The 19,766-nt window shown below is 46.1% G+C and overlaps 1 protein-coding gene across 1 annotated transcript in view; it reads right to left on the bottom strand.

The window, feature by feature from the left end:
* Positions 1-19,766, bottom strand: part of LOC135242735 (talin-2-like) — a 127,130-nt gene that overhangs the window by 44,758 nt on the left and 62,606 nt on the right. The window contains 14 exon segments of the mRNA XM_064313963.1: positions 2,871-3,165; positions 3,537-3,704; positions 3,821-3,919; positions 4,865-5,073; positions 5,980-6,088; positions 6,654-6,767; positions 7,362-7,542; positions 9,238-9,314; positions 9,786-9,887; positions 12,212-12,367; positions 13,873-13,977; positions 15,148-15,211; positions 15,712-15,839; positions 18,020-18,162. Of these exon segments, the coding sequence (XP_064170033.1) occupies positions 2,871-3,165; positions 3,537-3,704; positions 3,821-3,919; positions 4,865-5,073; positions 5,980-6,088; positions 6,654-6,767; positions 7,362-7,542; positions 9,238-9,314; positions 9,786-9,887; positions 12,212-12,367; positions 13,873-13,977; positions 15,148-15,211; positions 15,712-15,839; positions 18,020-18,162 (1,950 nt within the window).

Below are 19,766 nucleotides of genomic sequence, written 5' to 3'. Positions count from 1 at the left end.
AGTAGGTCACTTACAGTAATAAAAACTTGCAACTAACCAAAAATACCTCTGGGTGACAGTACCTTAGACCATTCTGCAGTGCCACATTTGGCACTGGTATGGTCTGAATTTTATCCAGATTGTTGCCTGAGAGTGATTTAGCAGGATGCACAACATAAAGCTTGTTTTTCTAATGTAAGTTTTGGGTAAATGTCCATTCCCTGACTATAGTGTCAGTAAACAGAACAAACACATGGTCAGGGTAGATATTCCTGAGAAAAAGCTTAAACCTGATGTGAAAAACATTTTTGGAATATGTATGTCCTTCTGTTATATAATCTTTTAAAAATCCATTTAAGGATTAGTTGGCAAAATACAAGCCAGAAGATGCACCTGTTCAAGCAATATATTGCCAGGAAACCCACGGAAAAACAAAAAGAAAATTCCAGTTAACTTAACATATTGCATATTTTCAAACAAAACAGGAGAATAATGTCAGCCAAATAAACACATAGTTAATAGCACACATATCGTGCTCACTTTGTGACATTATCTTTGCAATTTAGAAGTTGAATCATTAACGAATCAACGACTCGTTCGTAATTAAAAAGCAGTAAAAGCAGAGCTTCCAGCTCCGGGATCTCAAGCACGCTGTGAAATGTGAAAGGGTGGAACGGGCCGGGGCCTGTGACAGCCGCTGAACTTCCAGGCAAAGAAAGCAGACGTCCCGCAAACTGGAATCAGCATCAATCGAGTGCGCGGTTCGGCCCGGCGCGGCCGCACGTCCGCGCTCCAAATTGTGTCTGTAGCTAAAGCTCAGATATCTGCTATTGGATGGGTCTGCGGGGAGGCGAGGTGCTCGCGAAGGGGGAGGCGTGCTCTGAGACAGCCCCCCAGCTACGGAGCGCGCAGGGGTTCATTGAATTTGATAGAGGCGGCACTAAATCAAATAATTCAATAAGCCGAAACGTACAATGGAAATGGATTTTGGTTCCTGGGTGGTACGCCCTGCAAAAGCAGCAGTCTGCGAATCGATGGGCCCTGTGTTTACGAACTAGAACCCCGACTGCACCGGCGGCGGGTGCGGCTCGGAACCCTGCGTCTCCCAGGGAGGGAGGGTTTCGGTCAGGAGGGTTTTGGCCATCTCAGCGCGCAACAGCGCCTCCCCTGGCTGACCGGGCACCTGCGGTCAGCGACAGCCACGCAGCTTAGCCTCCGGGCTGCACAGCGAGGAGAACTACAGTCCTCGGAGCTACAGTCGAGCAGTGGCACACCTGCCCAATTTAATACAGGGCACTGTAGTGACGTGACAGGTCTACAGATATGTTTGGGCATTCTAAATGTAGCAAAAATGACAAGTATAAATAAAAGGCTTTTCCCAAAAAGAAAAAAAGGAAAGAAATTTACCGCTCATGCAATGCAATAAATTCCACTTTTATGTTATTGCTATCATCCTGTTATTGCTACAGTGTAATTTATGAAAATTCTACTGTGGTTACTGCATAGACACATCTGTTATGCAGTTCAGTCTCTTCTGTGAACAGGTAGGTAAGCTTTCTCCTTTAGTCAGTGTTTAAGGATGCGGCAGGATTGACAGGCAGAGCTGATGTATCTCCGGATGGTTAATCAGGTTCCCTTGATTATATTTCCTCAGCCTCTTTCCTCCATGTGAAAGTTTCACAGAGCAGTCCGTGAAATCCGGAATTTAGCTTATTTATTTCTGCCTTCTTGAAAAATTACCCTGCAGCTTAAATTACCATACATGCTTACATTAGCTCTACGTAGAATTGTATAAAACTTGTCATTTTTCTTGTACACAAAGACTGGCAGAACTACGAACAGACTACCTTTACAGCAATTAATACCAAAACAAAAGAAAATGGGACTATTATTTATGGCATCACGTTGCAGGCAATAATATGTTTAGTGGTCGCATACAGTAACACAGGATTCTGCATTTTTATGCAGAAAAAATGTTTCTTTGATCATCTTCCGGTGTCTGACATTTGCCTCATTTATTGATCATAATATTTACACATCCATTGCTACCATTACGAAATTCAAAAAGAAAGCGCTTAATTTGAATGGGGAGATGAAAACAAGATGTCGCACACATTGAGCTAGCTTTCTCAATATGAGAAAATAAAATAAAACTCGCTCCTAGGGGTTTTTCAATATTATCAGTCTGATAATAAAATTATGAACAGCATACATTTATTGGGTAATTATTGTGATCTGACATATTATGGCAAAAATAGTTTTTTTATCACAACCTAAGTGAAATAGTGTCAAACTGTCTTTGCATCTAAATGTCCTCATTTCAAAGATGCTCCATTCCATGCGCTGGCGTGAGCGTTGGTTAATTCTTACACAGCTTTCTATGAACTGAGTTTGGAAGGTTCATAGAGGTTGTGAAGTTGTCCAGCACATGAGCAGTTTTATAGATATTCATTTACATACACTGTAGCTATGTTTGACTTGGCCTATAATAAAAGAAATTTAGAAGAAATGTAAAAGAAACGAGACATTATAATCCTTTGCCAATCTAAAATCTACTGTATTTGCTATATTGGAAAAATCCTTTATAAAATCTTTTGTACGTCTCCTGGTTATACTTTTTGATTATTTAACTTTTTCATTTTTTAATTCAAGATTTTATCTCTTAAACACTGTGCAGTTAACTATCAGGGGTGCCACAACATGAGAGTTAACACAGTTTACATCCTCACTCCACCTCAGCTGTCACCATGGAGACAATGATGCACATCAATCAAAGTGGGGTCAGACTCGGCCAGAGCTTGGTCAGCGGTGTAAGAAAGGCAGCAGTGCCGCACGAGGTCCGCTGTTGCGCCTACGCCGCCAAATCTCCCCTCCCCTCTCCCGCCACTCACCAGCATCCCCCATAGAGCAGAAGATGCTCTCGGTGACGGTCATGATGGTGTCGGTGGCCTGGTCGTAGCGGCCGATGGGCTCCCCTCGACTGGCGTAGTGGCGGACGTGCTGGAGGAGGTCGCTGAGCGCCTGGCTCACCACGCTGGCGGCCGCGCCCACCTGCCGCAGAAGCTCCGCCTCCTCGGTGGCCAAGTGGCAGGCCTTCACGCAGCCCTCCACCGAGCGGTCCACCAGCTTCCCCGCCTCCACCAGCTGCTCCTGGCACACCGGGGAGCTGATGGTGGGACTCACCACCTGCAGGAACACCAAATCCCACAATGCACCAGGAAACATCTTCCAAGTCATATCCCTCAGGGCACATACATCATACTGTCACTTCTACCGTATGCCATACTGCCTTTCTTGGTATAACTGAGCAAAGATAGGATATATGTCTAGTCATACCTTTTGTTACAATAGTTGTCTATTAGATTTATATTAGACTAACTGATTATAAATGGGCCTCTGTGCCTTCAGGTGTAATATATCCCAAAATGCATCACGAAACAAGACCAATGAGTGGACACAATGTGTATTACTGCTAACTTCTCATGACCTCACAGCGCCCTCTAGCTGTGCCACAGAGCAGCGCCCCAGAGAGTTGTGCCAGGCGGGTGGAACGGTACCTTGGCACAGGCCACCAGCTGGGAGGTGGAGAGGGCGCACTGGGTAGCAGCTGAGATCACCCTGTTCTGCAGCGCCGCGTCCTCTGCCACCTGCGCCACGTTCTTGGCCTTCAGCACCAGCATGGCGGCGGCGTTGGCCACCGCTTTGGCCAGGGTCATCAGGACGTCCTGAGAAATTCAAACGTAAGCATTGAGCATTTCATAGAGGAATAAACGGATGAAATCAAAGACCAGGTTCCAACAGTGCTGACGTCATGCCGATGGAGCAGAAGAGAGGCTCGCACCTGAAAGCGTTCGTCCGTCTCGCTCTCCCCGATTTGCCTGAGGAGGTCGCCGCTGGCCTGGCCGATGCTGCCTGCTGCAGTCAACACCGTCTGTCGAGGCTACAGAGCAATAGCACTGCATTTACTCAACAACCACAGGGGAGGGACACTGCACAATCACTGTAGCTTCACTGGTGATAAGTCACAACACTATTCACTTTGGTCTTATCACCACTTAACCACAGGCCAGAACTATCACTTTAGCAGGACATAAATTATTAGAACATTTTTCAAACTACTGAATGAATCCACTGAGCAAACATTTTTTTGCTCAATGGATTTTTTACCAACCTTTGGCCTCATTTGTAAGCTCTTTTGATTGATTTAGTTCTCAGTTCTTAATATCATACGATACATATATATGATGGCCTTCCTACACTGTACTCTTTAGTAATAGCATTAAGACCTACTTTGTCAAGTTTCCGGTTTGTGTCAGTAGAAATTGTGACTCTTTTCTGTACTGCTCCTATTTCTGCATCATTGTTAATAAGGACCTAGATGAGGGCTGACTGCACATTCTACTTTCAGGTTTACATCTTATCAGTTGACTGTGCAGTCCATAACTTTGTGGTTCTGTGGTAGAACATACACCCACAGTGTGACACCCCCTTTCAGAAACCGCAAGCAATGTATTCACTGAATAATCCCCACATTCCTGGGATAAGTGCAATGCTGCAACACTTGTTTTATAAAAAGGGCTGGCTAATTAAGATGGAGGAAAACTAGATTTTCTTGAAAAAGAAAGATGTTGTCAGATGCCGGCAGCCATCCTTAATTCCACTGCAGAACCGACGCGCGCCCCGCTCTTTGCCGCTTCGTTAGCTAATCGAAGCAAGCATGTAAGTGGGAATCCGGTCACGCCATCGACCCCCCACATCGAGAGACCGAGCCTGCAGAAACCGCAGGACATTCTTCTTGGCAAGGGTACGCGCAGTCCCTCGACCGGCAGGGGGGTTGAGGGGTTGTCAGGGCAGCGAGGGGTGGGGGGGGGGGGGCGCCTCTCACCTCGCCGGACGCCGGCTCCACGGCCTTCAGCAGGTCGGACACGGCCCCCGCCAGGGTCCTGGCCGCCCTCATGAGGTCCTGCCCGCTGCCCGCCTCGTCCTCCACCAGGGCCGCCAGCAGCTTGACGCCCTTGGACATCTCCGTCAGGTTGGAGGAGATGGTGGAGATGGCGCAGCCCACTGCCGTGTAGTCAGTGTCTGTGGGGTCCCCTGGAGGGCCAGAGAGCACCCAGAAAAACAAAATTATACAATTATACAGTATCAGTCAGCCTTATTCACCATTTAACACTCTATGTATGCAAGCAAAATCCATCAGGAGGATGAAAAATAAATTTTAAAATTCTGAATAATAATAATAATAATAATAATAATAATAATAATAATTGAGTTAATGTAATGTCCTACGAGGTGTCAGACTGCCGGATGGGGCTATTGCTCACGGAAAAGAGACTCGTTTCTCCCCAGAGCCTCCATTTGCATTTCCGCTCGGTTTGTGGCCTTGAGCGTGCTTAGTTACCTGGAGGCGAACAGCCTAAATCTGCTTCTCGCTACGTCTCCACAAAGAGAGTGACTCAGGGGCTAAACCAGGACAATAACGGTTCGATAAAAAAGGAGCGCGGTTTCAGCTCGACAATAACAGGGCGGCTGTGAAGCTGACTGTGCTGTACAGCAGATGGCTGAGGCTATTCGCTTCTGGCTGCTGTGTCCTGTACGGCATCACCCAAGTGAAACTTAACTAGAAAACACACCAGTTCTGCTCCAGAACAAAAAGTTGAATATTCGTTAACGGAAACAAGGGTTATGACAAAGTAGGAGCTTTCAACTATCTAAAAGGAGAAACCAGACCTACTTAAAACCTCACCAGACACGTTATCTGCAGCCTAAACCATTCGTAGTAATTAAAGGGACCAAAGTAGCTTGTTTGTTCTTTTTCCTCAATGTTGTTCTTTCTTTCCACAACACAATGATTCCAGAAGCAAATGGCAGGCCCAAATTATGTAGGTGCACACAATGACTCATATCTGAGTTCCGTCCGCGGAAAACGTCAGTTTGTATCATCTTCACCGTCTAACCGCGGCGCCGGGCCACTCCCCCGTCGCCGCGGGAAACGCCCACCTGCGGTGAGGTTGACGACGGACGCCGTGCCGGCGGTGATGGCATCCACCTGGGAGTGGATTTCGTGCTTGGACTCGTCAACTTTGTTCTGGACCCAGACCCGGGACGCCTGTCGGAGAGGGGGGAGGCCCAAACGCGATGAGTCACACTTCCGCAGCGGGGATTGAATAGCCGTGACTTAAGCACTTCAACCCCAGAGCCCATCTACTGTTTCATTATGCCTGCTCTACGGCCTGCTGCTGCGCTTACAACCGATGCTCCCACACCAACGGAAACCTGCTAAACTCACACCGTTATATCACTATATACAGCATGCATGCAAACACCTACATACATAGATATATAAATATACAATATATATTCTCACGCACAAAACTTAAATGAATTAAAACATGGATTGGTTATATTTGTGCTCAGACATGATCAATGATCTTAAACAGGGTCTGTCAGTTTTTTACAGATAAAAAAGATATCTTTGAAGAACATGCCTTACCTGTTCTTACCACATATACATTCAGTCCATCCAGGAACTTGAACATAATGAAAACATGAACGTAAATGAAGACCACAATAAAAGCTGCATATGGACTCCAGGATGGATGGAGGAAGGTTAGATATCAGACTACACAAGCCCGGGGGGGGGTGCAGGCCTGCTGGGAGGGAGGCGCGCTCACCCTGTCCTGTCCCAGAGGGGGGAGGGTGTCCAGCTCCCCCAGGTCGGTCTGTGCTTGCTGGACGGCCTGCATGCTGGTGTTAATGGTGCCCATCAGAGCCTGCTGAGCTGAACTCTGAGAGAGCGAGAGAGCGCAAAGGAGGGGGGGAGAGACAGGGAGAATAAGAATGGGAGGAAGGGGAGGGGTGATGTAGGGAGACAGGGAGAGACGGGGAGGGACGGGGAGCAGAGAAAGAGGTTCATCCCAAGGGCACAGCGTCTCAGAGACAGTCATTCCGGAATGAAAAACCTCCCGAAGAAAGAGCAATGCACAGCCGACAGGTACGTTACAAACACAACAGCTTGGCACCAGCCTGACAGGAAGCCATTTTGAGAGGTAAGCACCGTGTTACTAATGGTGCTAATGACGAAGGGCTTCTATCTGAAATGGCCCCTGTGAAAAGCCAAAACCCATGCTTTACCATAACAATTATCATTAAACATGTGTATCAGACTGGGCCTTGAAATGAATACAGGTTTTTCTGCAGTGTCAAGCTCAGTAAGCAGTTGAAAATAAACCAGCACATGATTCAACCATGGGGTGTTATTTCAGATATAAAAGTCCTTTAAAGGCCCTACAGTTTGAGTCACAAGGGGGGGGGGGGCAGTGCTGTCTCTGCTGCCAGGACGTCCTGCTGTGGGGGTGAGGGGGGCGAGGAGACTCGCTCACCAGCGGTGCCATGTGTCCTCTGTGCATCTGGCCCGTGGTGACCTGCTGCTGGGCGGTGGGCATGGTGCCCGTGTTGAAGGACTCGGGGCCGACCGAACCCGAGCGCATGACGGCGGGCAGCGCCACCGAGCCGTGCTCCACCCGCCCCACCCGGTTAAACTGCTGCTGCAAGATGGTGGACCTGCCGGAAAAAGGAGGAGAGAAATACATACGTGCCCTGCACACAGACAGACGGTAACCACACACCCTGAGGCAATAATCACACACCCTGGGGCAATAATAACTCAGCCAGGGGTGGTACTAGCACAGCCACGGGTGATAATCACACAACTGGGGATAATATTCACAGAAACAGGGATATATGTGATATTATAAGGGATTAATAGAGTGGTGTGATATTATAAGGGATTAATAGAGTCATTTGATATTATAAGGGATTAATGGAGTGGTGTGATTTTATAAGGGATTTGTAGAGTGGTATGATTTTATAAGGGATTAGTAGAGTGGTATGATTTTATAAGGGATTAGTAGAGTGGTGTGATTTTATAAGGGATTAATAGAGTCATGAGATTTTACAGTGGGGTGCAGAATGTATTTCAGATGATTTATGATAGCAGAACAAGGAACACAAGTGGAAATTAGTGGGGTGAATATCACACTAATATCACAAATTTTTTTTTTCCCCACACAGTTGTGAAAATAAATTAAGGTAATTCATGGGTTAGCTTGCCACGTACTTGAAGCAGACCCTTCTTCTCCGTTCAAAACCAGGCTTCACACAGCACTTAACGAACTCCAGACAGACGGAAAAACGGTGTGCCTCGACGGACTAAACAACCCGTTCTCGGCACGGAGCCGTTTTATTTTCTGATGATTGCATTGTTGTGATGATTGTTTGATTACAGGCCGCTGTGAAATCGTGTCGCGGCGCCTCCTTCCTATTCCGTGTCCGCCGCTCCGCTGCCCTCGAAATTACAGCAGGCAATGAGCGCGCCACTTCAGGAGAGTCCAAAACAAGAGCCTTTTCAGCATCCGATTGATAATTAAAGCTGCCAAACACGAGGCAGCGCTTTCGCTTCTGTCTCCTGTCTTTGAGCAAAGACAAAGAGATAATTACTGCATAAACAGCACAGCTGTGATACTCAATATTTATCAGAGGGTTTATATATACCAACTAGCAACTTGTTGCTATGCACTACTGGGATGGAATGCAGTCCTGTAGTATTATGGTCTGGCTCCTATTTGATTCAATGAGAGGTAATGACCACTGAAGCAGAAGAAAAAGGGAGGGTGGGGGGACGGATAGGGGGTGGGTGGGGGGGGGGTGTTTCTTAGATCATAAGATTTTTAATGATCTGGATATTTTTCAAGATGTAATAATGTCTCTGTTTCTGTCCTCGAGCTGCATATTTTAGCAGAGATGGAAAAAATTACATTTTGCTCGGGAGAACCAATATGAAGAGAATGGTTTCACCCTGCACACAAACCGTTTTCATTATATCATGATTGCTGCAAGTAGAGAAGGGTGAAAAAAGAAAAAACACCAATCGAGTTAAGGATGTCCTCTTTTTTTTCTTCTCGAGATGTGCCTTCGCTATTTCCACATTCCCTACCCTCCAAGTGCAGACGAGCACACACACACACACACACACACACAAGTATTATGATATGCAAAACCAGTCCTCAGATGCATATTTACTGTACATGCACTTGCTCTCAATTGTGCCAGTTCCAATTTGTGACAGAAGGCACTGTCTCCACAGAGACATTAGAGAGAATATTAGACTGTAATGCAAATACCCATTTACACTGTCTGCATTGCCTACTGCTCTGCACCCTATGATGAACATTAGCATACAATACAAACACCCCGTACTTTTTGGGCGAGACTGATTCTTCCAGCATTGTAGATTCTTCATCGCCCTCTAAGCCAAAACGATCCTTGCTTTGCTTCTGCAGAAAAAAGAGAGAGAGAGAGAAAGAGAGAGAATGATTTAGATAGATAGATAGATAGATAGACAGACCGACACACAGATAGATAAATAGATAGTCAGAAAAAAATAGACAGACACAAAGTGTGTGTGTGGAGAGTGAGCGTTTGTGTGAGAGATAGACAAATAAGAAGAGACAGTGAGAGAGGCAAAAGAGAGAGAGAGAGAAAGAGAGAGAGAGAGAGAGCCAGAGATGCACCAAGACACTTAAGCACAAGACAATGGAAATTGCTCTCATTGCATTTTGATGACTTCACTCATTTCTGATGTTGTAATTATAAACAGAATCATTTACTGCATGGCCGAGCCAAACAATCAGAAACACTCTTCTGAGAGTTACTACATTTTATCATTCAATCACACTTTCCCTCTCCTCCCTACGCACCGACCAGGACACGGGCACTCCAGCCCTCCACAGAACTGTCCCTCTCACCTTCTTCAGGATTATGTCGATGTACCCCGCAATGAGCTGGGAGATCTGCTCCCCTTCGGTGGTTTGGACAGAATAGTAGCTCTCCTGGTACTCCCCGAAATCCTACGTAAAGCAGGGTCAATTAGGGGAAGTTTGCATCACATACTCGATCAAAGGGTGAGTTTCACAAATCATTGCTTTTTGTCGCTTATTTATTTGACAGACTGTTCTCCAGAGTGACTTAAATTACCAGGCTGTCAGGGCTAAGTAAATATAGCGTGTATCATAACATCAGTTAAGACCAAGGGCATGGCTACAGAACAAGTGGCACATGGAGAAAAAGCGAAAGACTGAAAAATAACAAATACAGTGCAGTGCGTAAGTACACTATTTTGTGTTTCGGCTCTGTACTCCAGCACATTGGGTTTGAAATGAAACAATGAATATGAGCTTAATCATGAGAGCATTTACATCCATATTGGGTAATCTGTGTTGGAATTACAGCCCTTTTTATACATAGTTCCCACATGTTAGGGAGCAAAAAGTAAATGCACAATTGGTTTCCTACTGTTTTTTGGCCAGTTGTGTGTTGTTGCATCATTAGTTCATGTACTTCATATGTGCTGGAGTACAGAGCCAAATCAGCAAAAATACATATGGACAGCACAGGATATAACAACTGTTATTACCCTACCCGTGTGTAGAAAATAGAGAGCCTAACAACGATCCTGAAGACAAACTAGCTATGTGTGTGTATGTCAGGAGCGTATCAGCATAAATGTCATGATGTAACTGCTGTTTAATGAGAAAGCAGTGATTGTGTATAATTGTTCTTGTGGATGTGCCATAAGAACCCACAGTGCTTTGCAGTGCCATGTGACTTCCCAGTACCCAATGCACATTCTGGCTGTGCTGTTTGTTAAAAAAACTCTCTCTCCATTCTCAAGCCCTGACATTACACTTTTTAAATTACACCATTCAGGTTTTTATTTTCTAAAACTAGTATCCATGCAGATAACTGAATTGCTCATGAGACGATAATTTGTGGCTTGAGTTGGCTTTGAAAGTTTCAGAAGCGCAACATCTGTTCATGAGCCTTTAGTCAGAGAGTTGATTGGGCTGCAGAAGACCTACACTGCTGAATGTCAGGCCTTGTGAAACTCAAAAAAAGGAAAGACACTGAAAGGACCTGATACGTCAGGCTCATCGAGAGAGCCAGGCCTTTGTAGTCGCCACGCTGGGCGTCGGCTAAGAGGGTCGTCTGTGAACGAGCGGGTGCCGGGGGAATTGCTAAATAGCCCCACTCACACACCAAAGATCAAGACCCATTACGCTCTCTCTCTCTCTCTCTCTCTCTCTCTCTCTCTCTCCACGGCCGCGAGCGCTCTGCCGGTGCAGCCGAGACCCGCGGCGCTGCTAAAGAGAGAGACGGAGGCCCACTGAGCGTGTGCAGGAGTGTGATTGGCTGCCCGAGCCGGACACCTCGGTCTTTAGCTCGGTGAGGAGAGGCAGCGGGGTCTCTGGTCTTGCTGTGCAGACAGAGAGGCCGAGGCGTCACTGCATGACTGGAGATGAGAGCCAAACTACGCAAGGCTTCTCAAACCCTCAGTACATACAGCCAAGGTAGGATTAGCAGGAGTTCTGTGCTGGAAAGAACTGTATGCTATAGGCAAGACACAGACCAGACATAGAGCTCTGAAAATGATCCCTGTGTTTGCTGGTTTGTTAAATGTAGAGATAAATATTTTTTTTTTAGAAGATAACAAGATGGCACCCTCTCTACTCATTAGTTTTGGGAGGAAAAAAAATATATATTACATTTCCGTTACAACTTTTGTGTTCTTCAAAAGACAGACTTCACAGAGAAGTTCAGATAAAATATAAAAGAGGCTACAGAGTGCAAAAAATACCAAAATCTGAACTTCAAAGCCGGGTTCATTGAAAAAAAGGCCGAATACATAATTCGGAATGAAGCTACTGCTCTTATCGGCAAGAATTTCTTATGCTCGTTAGCTAACAATGACTGCATAAAGAATCACACTGGCGTTGGGAGACACCGCTAATGAGCACTCTATCAATAAAGAGGGCTCAAAGAAAACTCACAGGAGATGAGAGGAGTAGCTAACAAAGTAAAAACGTGGCACAAAATAATTTACTCAGGTGTTCCTCGTTACTCTGGTATTTATGTAGAGTCAGGCCATTTGCTGAAATTACCATAAAATAACAGAGTAAGGAAGTAAAACAACCAGCGAGCGATGCGTTTCTCCCGCGACTTCCCTGCTCTCTACTGCAGCCTATAGTGTGGACTCCCTGACTAAATGGCAGGGAATGTCCCTGTACTGAGAATGGGGGGTGCAGCCACCGGACAGAGATTCAGTCCATGCCTGCTTCTGCTGTATGTTCGTATGGGTGGGTGAGGAGGGCGGAGGTGTGTAGGCGGACCCTACCAGGGTGAAGCTCTTGGGGGAGGCGGCCCATCTCTTCACGGTGGTGAGCGGCCACTCCTGGACCACATCTTTGGTCTTCTCGTCCACGCGCATGACGGACTCTTTGGTAATGCCCAGCAACCGCGGGACGAGCTTATTCTTGCTTTTCATTTTTTCCTGAAAAATAAAAAATGCAGCATAACACATTTATGTGATTCATGAGGAAACTGCTCATTTTTAATATGGGAAAAACCTGCTCTTAAAAGCTTGGTTGTTTTTTTTCTTACAGCCACAAAATAATCTATCAATCACAGCAGAAAAGCAAAACGTACTTCAGCGGATGTATCTCTGCATCTTAGATACCAATACTCACTTAACATGTCTGCAGCATTCCTCCCATGCAAAACCTCTAACTCCCTCATCCTAACAGCTGGCTATCTCAAGGGAGACCTCAGAGAGTGGGGAGGTGGTGAGATGCAAGGTGGGGTACAGACATTGGTGGGGGGGAGGGAAGGGGAGGGGGGTGCCCGGTTAAAAATACTTTAAAAATAGAAGTATTTCATATTCCAGATTTAGATAAAATACACCCCCTCCCATCCACTGGGATCAGAAAACAACAAAACAAACTTCTAATCTCTTGGTCCACCAAGCTGTCTGTGATTATCAGTGTTTCGGCGAAAGAGTGGCTTCTCATCTGAGCAAAGAATAAATATTTGAGCAGCGCTCGTTACTGTTCAAGCATAAATGCCAGGCTAATGAGACCAGCTCTTTCCATCAAATTTATCTTTAATACGCTCGGCTCGCCATCAATCACTGTTTTCAGCAGGCATTAAATACAAGGGCCTGCCTTACACGCTTTTTATAACGTTCTGAAGTAACTTCAGCAAACCGTTAAATGGCCCAGAGTTTAAACAGCAGAGAAGGAACATAACAGCGCGCTTGCCGCACAAAGCTCATCGCGCGGGGCCTGAAACATGTCCGATTCATTACTCAGAGCCTTCCGATGAAATCTCCATTCATCAAGTTCACCGTCATGAATCAAGTTCATTTCCTCACCGGGTGAACCAGCCGAGGAGAAGCAATTGGGATATGAACTGCTGCACGCTCGGCTGTAATTAATTAAACACTTCATCGGCGTTTTAATCAGCGAGATAATAGATAATGTGGTCAGGGGGAAAAAAAAAGACCTAAATCTAAGGACTCAGGTATGCACGTTTCTCAGCCCTGCCGCACACGCCAGAAGAAGACATCTGGGACATCTGGCGGTCTTAAATTCACCGCTCAGGTGGAGTTTAGCTCTTTTGAGAAGCTTTCCTTGCCGTGTCTCCAGACCCATCCTATAAGAAGCAGAAATTGTAATATCTGCGGGCTGCTTATGGAGGCCATTAGGAAATTTGATATACAGTGGGTCCACATCAAACGGCAAAAATAAACGAATAAAGGAACGGCGCTGAGCGGCTAACCCGTTAGCGTCTCCACTTGTTGCAGCAGCGGCGGAAGGTGCAGCGGCACGCGGCACTAAAACGTCTCATCAATTCTGGCTTGCGGCGGAAAGCCGAACCGCGTCCTTTCTTCACGACGCGTTTGACGACGACGCCGCGCGCGCTCGCTGATCGCCCGGGCGCTGAGGCGTACATTCTGCCGCGCCTCCCTCGGCCCTTCTCCGGCGGCTCACCGCTTACCTTCACCAGGAAGAAGGACACGCCGTACGTGCGCAGGGACCTGGCCAGCTTCACGTACTTCACTTTGGCCTCGATCTCGCTCATCTCCCCGCAGCTCTTGTGTTCCTGCAGATTACAGAAACACACACTCCGAGTCCGGCCCGCTCAGGGGTAGCAATGGATTACATGTAATCTGCATTACGCAATCAGATTACAAAAAACGAAGTACCTGCAATCAGCACATGAGATTTTGTAAAATGTGCACAATCTGATTGCAGTGATTTTTCTGAAGATAACATTTTGGATTGCTTTACAATGCAATGCACGCACACATGTACACACATACACACACAACCTGTACAAACACATGCAAACACACAAAAGCACAATGCATACACACACACTAACACCACAGACATCAATCTCACACACACACACACGCAACTACACAAACCACATGTACATACAAGAGGATGAGCAGGAAGTGGGTGTATGTTTGTATCTGCACATTTAAAGAAAATGTATGAAACCAAAGTCTTGATAGAAACACAAACTAATGTATATTGCTAAAAAAAATAATTAAATAATTCTAACATTTACTTAGCTAATTAAATTTTAAGTAAATCAAAAGTAATCAGATTACATAGCATGTTTTAAGTACTCCAACAGATTAAGATACTAAATAGATATTGTCACGGAATTTGTAATTAGTATCACGTTACCTGATTTTCTCCAAATACTGTGCACTTCTAATGCAAGATTCAATAAACCCCAAGGAACCTTTTCATAATTTTCAAAGACCTTATTCAAGTGACTGACCCTACAACTGACTACCATTTCTCTAAAAGGGTAAAACAGTTTTTAATGGAAAATTCTATCCCAGAATAACCATTTTATTCTGCCTGCTTTTATAAACTCATCCCCAGTGTCACCGAATTTACACCATCTTGAACTGTAGATATGAGTAGCTCCAAAGAATGAAGGGGTTTTATAAAATGCACTCAACAGAAAGCACATTCAAGCACTGAGCAAAACCCGAAGCGCTTACACAACCTTGAACTTTCCATATTCATGTAAAGACATTTCAAGTGTTTCACGAACCCGTGGGAACCCTGTCCTGCGGTCGAGGATAAAACACGAAGCTCGAAGGGACAGGGATCGTCAGAGCGCTAAAACAATGCACTCTACTGTACGCAAAAACACACATCCCCCAATGAGTCACAAGCAGGGGGAGGCTCGGCAATATTGAACTCGAACTTAACTCTGCGGTCTAAAAATATACGAGATAAGCTGTACCTGAAAGATCTTTTTTTCAGACCCCCTCTGTTTAATGTACTCTTTGGGCAGAAATTCCTTCAGGCTGGAAAAACAAAGCAACATTATGCAATGAAACATTATGCATTCGCATTCGCAAAGAAAAAACACATTCAATTTTATGTTATTGGGAAGAAAAAAAAATCACTCTCAACTGACAGTGGTAATCATTTCTGGAATTTTAAATAATTCAACCAAACATTTACGGATAAATAATTCTGCTCTGTAACTGACATTTCACATGATGAATCTCAGGCTTGGAACCACATTCTAACTGTTGAATATATTTTTCTAGCTGCTGAGCAATTTGTTCCATCTCGTAGCCAGGAATTTCCTTTCGCTTCTGTTACTGCAAAACACAGGGGCTGAGTCTCAAATGGTCCACTAGTTCCCTGTATACTGGACTAATGGGGGTGTCAGCCGATTTCCAGAAAATGGCTGACACCCTTGTTAGTCAACAGTACAGGGGACTAGTGGACCATTTGAGGCTCAGCCAGGATGTCATGTGCCCGGGCAGCCGCTCTGGTACAACGAAGACCCACTTACTCCAGGAAGCCCGGCTTGTGTTTGTGCTCCACGTGCGGTCCGAACTGGATCTGGGCCTGGATCCCGCCAAACTCGCAGGCCTTGTCGAAAGACACGGGGTGGGATCCGTTCAGGATGTCGTCCCGCGCCTGAGGGAGAGGGGGGGCTTCGATGATTTTGAAGCATATACAATGCAAACTCCTGCCACACAATACAATGAGGAAACGGGATAATATGCATTTCTTTTGCATGTACCTTGGTGACGCATTATAACAGCGCCGCCTACAGGGTTAATTCCACACCTGCGCAGCGCTTGATTCCACACCTGCGCGGCACTAAAGCGTTAACGCAGCGCTGGGCTTTTGGCGATGAGGTAACTTTAAATAGAACGCGGGCTCGCTCACCTTGGCTAGGCACTAAAAAGAGAGCGCAGGCTCTGAATTGAAACAGCATGTGTCCTTGGATGGGGAGGAGGAGGAGGCGGGAGGGGCGAGGGGGGAGAGGGGGGGTATTAGAGGGGAAGACAGGCTGCTAATGACTCTTGGAGGGCCCCCTGATGGAGAGCGTTTCGCGCATTTGGACATGATGTCATCCCTTCTCCTGCACTTAGAGACAGTTGGCCTTTCCCAGGGGGAGATATTAATCTCCGCGCAATTAGACAGCACATCTGACAGGGCTGTCCTCTGCGGTGGAGATGAAGAGACCGTGCTTCCAGGCAAGACACCTGTAGCAACGCTGGAGACCTGCGCAAACCGCTCCATAAATAATCCCGTGCTTCTACTGCGTGCATCAGACAGGTCAGAAAATTAAACAAACGCACGTAAGTGTCAGGGCAACATCAACCGCCCTCAGCGCACACACACACATACACACAAATCAATAACAGAGCTATGCAACAGGCCATCATTTTGTTCTGTGATATTGACAATAATATTGGGAAGAAATGGAATACTGATGAGTAATGATCGATGAGTGAGTGATGAAGCCTATTCGGCCTGTTTTCTATGAGTTGTCAAGGCACAAAATACGTCCCCTGTTATTCTAATAGAGCCTCTCTCTCAGCAGCTCACAAAAAGACATCAAATCCACTTACACTCACAGCACACACACACGCGCACAGACACACACACACACACACACACACACGCACAGCACACACACGCACACACGCACACACACACACACACACACAAACACACACAACACACACACACACACACACACGACACACACACAACACACACACACCACACACACACAACACACGCACCACACACACACACACACACACACACACACACACACACACACACACGCCACACACACACGCCACACACACACACACACACACACACACACACACACACACACACACCACGCACACCACACACACCACACACACACACACACACACACACACACACACACACACACACACACACACACACACACACACACACACAGTTCTGCTGGCACTCTTAGCCCTACTCTAATGACCACAGTGATAAAGCGAGATCAGCAGAGCAGGAAAACGCGGAGCCAAATGAGGTGAAAGCTCTGACTTCAGGGCGCAGCGGCCAATGAGGGAGCGGCAGTGGGCGGGGTTATGGCAGCTTAAAGACAGATCTCTCAGCGCCCAAACCTCACACTCATCCAGAGACTCAGACCCCCACACAGCCGCACGCTGCGTCAGGTGTGATTAATCGCTCCTCGCCACTAAACATGCACCCGTTCTCCATTTTCATTATGCTGCAGACACAATGCCCAGAGTCCTGATTACTCAAGTACTTCTTCATAGACAGCACAAGTCCTTTAGGAGAACAATGGTGCATTTGCACAACTCTTCCCGTGCAGGTCCATAAAACGGGTAAGAAAGGCTAGCTGTCTTGCACATATAAAAGAAAATATCACATAGGTTCAGGTGCTGTGTTGTGTTTAATGGTAAATATTAGAGGTCCAGGTGCTATGTTGTGTATAAAGGTAAATATTAGAGGTTCAGGTGCTGTGTTGTGTTTAATGGTAAATATTAGAGGTTCAGGTGCTGTGTTGTGTATAAAGGTAAATATTAGAGGTTCAGGTGCTGTGTTGTGTATAATGGTAAATATTAGAGGTTCAGGTGCTGTGTTGTGTTTAATGGTAAATATTAGAGGTTCAGGTGCTGTGTTATGTATAAAGGTAAATATTAGAGGTCCAGGTGATGTGCTGTGTGTAAAGGTGAATATTAGAGGTTCAGGTGCTGTGTTGTGTATAAAGGTAAATATTAGAGGTCCAGGTGATGTGCTGTGTGTAAAGGTGAATATAGCGAGCTGTATGAAGGGAACCTGCTGACCTGCACATACAGAAGGTTGAGCTGGACGGGGTCCCTGGAGTCCACATTCTGATCCGAGTAGAAGAACTTACGCCTGAGCAGCAGCGTCTCGCTCTCCTCCACGCCCTGCTCCCGAAATGTCCGACTGTGGTCCAGCCAGTTCACTGAGAGACAGAGACGGAGAGAGAGATAAGCAGAGAAAGAGAATATTAGAGGGAGAAAGAAAAATAGAGGGAGACAGAGAAAAGTAGAGGGAGAAAAATTACATATATTGAATTGAATTTGAGAGAAAGAACTGAGACAGCACACACATTCTGATCAAAGGTGGGCTACCCCACAGGAAGGAGTCCACAGTGGCCATTTCTACAGGCCCAGAGGAAACCTGCTTCTCTGCAGGGAAAAACGTGTCCCCTTTACACGCAGAAGTTTGGACCTCTCGACCAGGGCTGTACAACACCTCTGAAATGCTCACTCATTCGACTGCCATGCCTCCGAATTACGGCCTGCAACCTCAAACCATGAACTCAAAGCTACCAACGGGAAAGCTGACAAACAAATGGTACAAATTCAGTCCGTGTGAAAACATCATTTACGGCACCTGAAATATTTTTGTGCCTTGTGCCATCCTTTTTTTTTGCCGAATATGGTGAATAGTTTTTAAGTATTGGCAGTTGATACAGAATTTATGCAGATTAAGGAGTCGAAATGAATCCGTTTAGCGATAATGCTTTGAAGGTTATTGCTCCCCTTAGTCCCTAGGCTGTAGATAATAAGGTTAACAGCATTACACCACTGGGAATCAGTTTGATACTCATGAACTCCTCTTGACTCAACTAATTAAAATTTCCTGTCGTGTGTCCTTACATAATTAACCCTGGTGGAGAACACAAGCGGCTGACAAAGGGGGGGCCGCCCCCGCCCGAATCATTAGGGAAATGAGTTTTGGCTCTTTATTAAATTGACGTGCAAATAAACTCAGGGGGGCAGGTTACGTGCCACGACCTCCTAAAAGCCCACTGAACACCAAATCGCGCTTTGCAAGAACTTTCAGAAGCAGATAAGCAGACAATGCTGTTTTACATATGTGACGTGCAAACCAGCTGATGAAAAAACACGTGTATAAGAACAAAAATCCGGCTGGACAATTTCCAAGGTGTGTAATATTTGAGGTCAACTGATTCAAATGGCGTTGTCTGGTCAACTTCTGATTCCAGTGCTAAATGCTTCGCTGCCACACTCCCGTTCATTGTGATACCGTGGCAAAACTGATGCCGATGTCGGGGTCAGTTGGTGGCAGCACTGCTTCACAGCTCCACTGAGGGAAAGCAAGAAGCGAAAGTTCCCTCTCACCAGAGGTCCTCTCCGGCCAATCAACCTTCCCTTAAAATCCATGGCAACGGAGATCAGCGAGCTTCTGACAAACATCTGCGCGCTTACACAACAGGAAACAATGCGTCTCCAGGTCAGGCCGGAAAAACAAACGGACGGCTCACCTTGGACGTCGCCTCCGGGGTGCGACCGGTAAATATTTCACGCTGTCAAAGGGCCTATGACTATTACTTCTGCTTCGTGCTCCAGGGGTGAAAAATTACATTACATTTTTTTTTGGTTTATCTATCAAAGGGGTTTCAAGGCAGGAGAGATGGCCTCGAGGTGAGGGCTCTGAGGGTTCAAGGCCTTAGAGATGAATACTACTGAGACGATCGAAAACTCACTCCCTAGATGACCAACCACCGAGACAACCGTGATTTGTCCACTCCCACCCCCC

The sequence above is a fragment of the Anguilla rostrata genome, chromosome 16, assembly GCF_018555375.3.
Source record: "Anguilla rostrata isolate EN2019 chromosome 16, ASM1855537v3, whole genome shotgun sequence".
Lineage (NCBI taxonomy): Eukaryota > Metazoa > Chordata > Actinopteri > Anguilliformes > Anguillidae > Anguilla > Anguilla rostrata.
The sequence above is the reverse complement of the archived record's forward strand: the minus strand, read 5'-3'. Positions and strand labels throughout refer to the sequence as shown.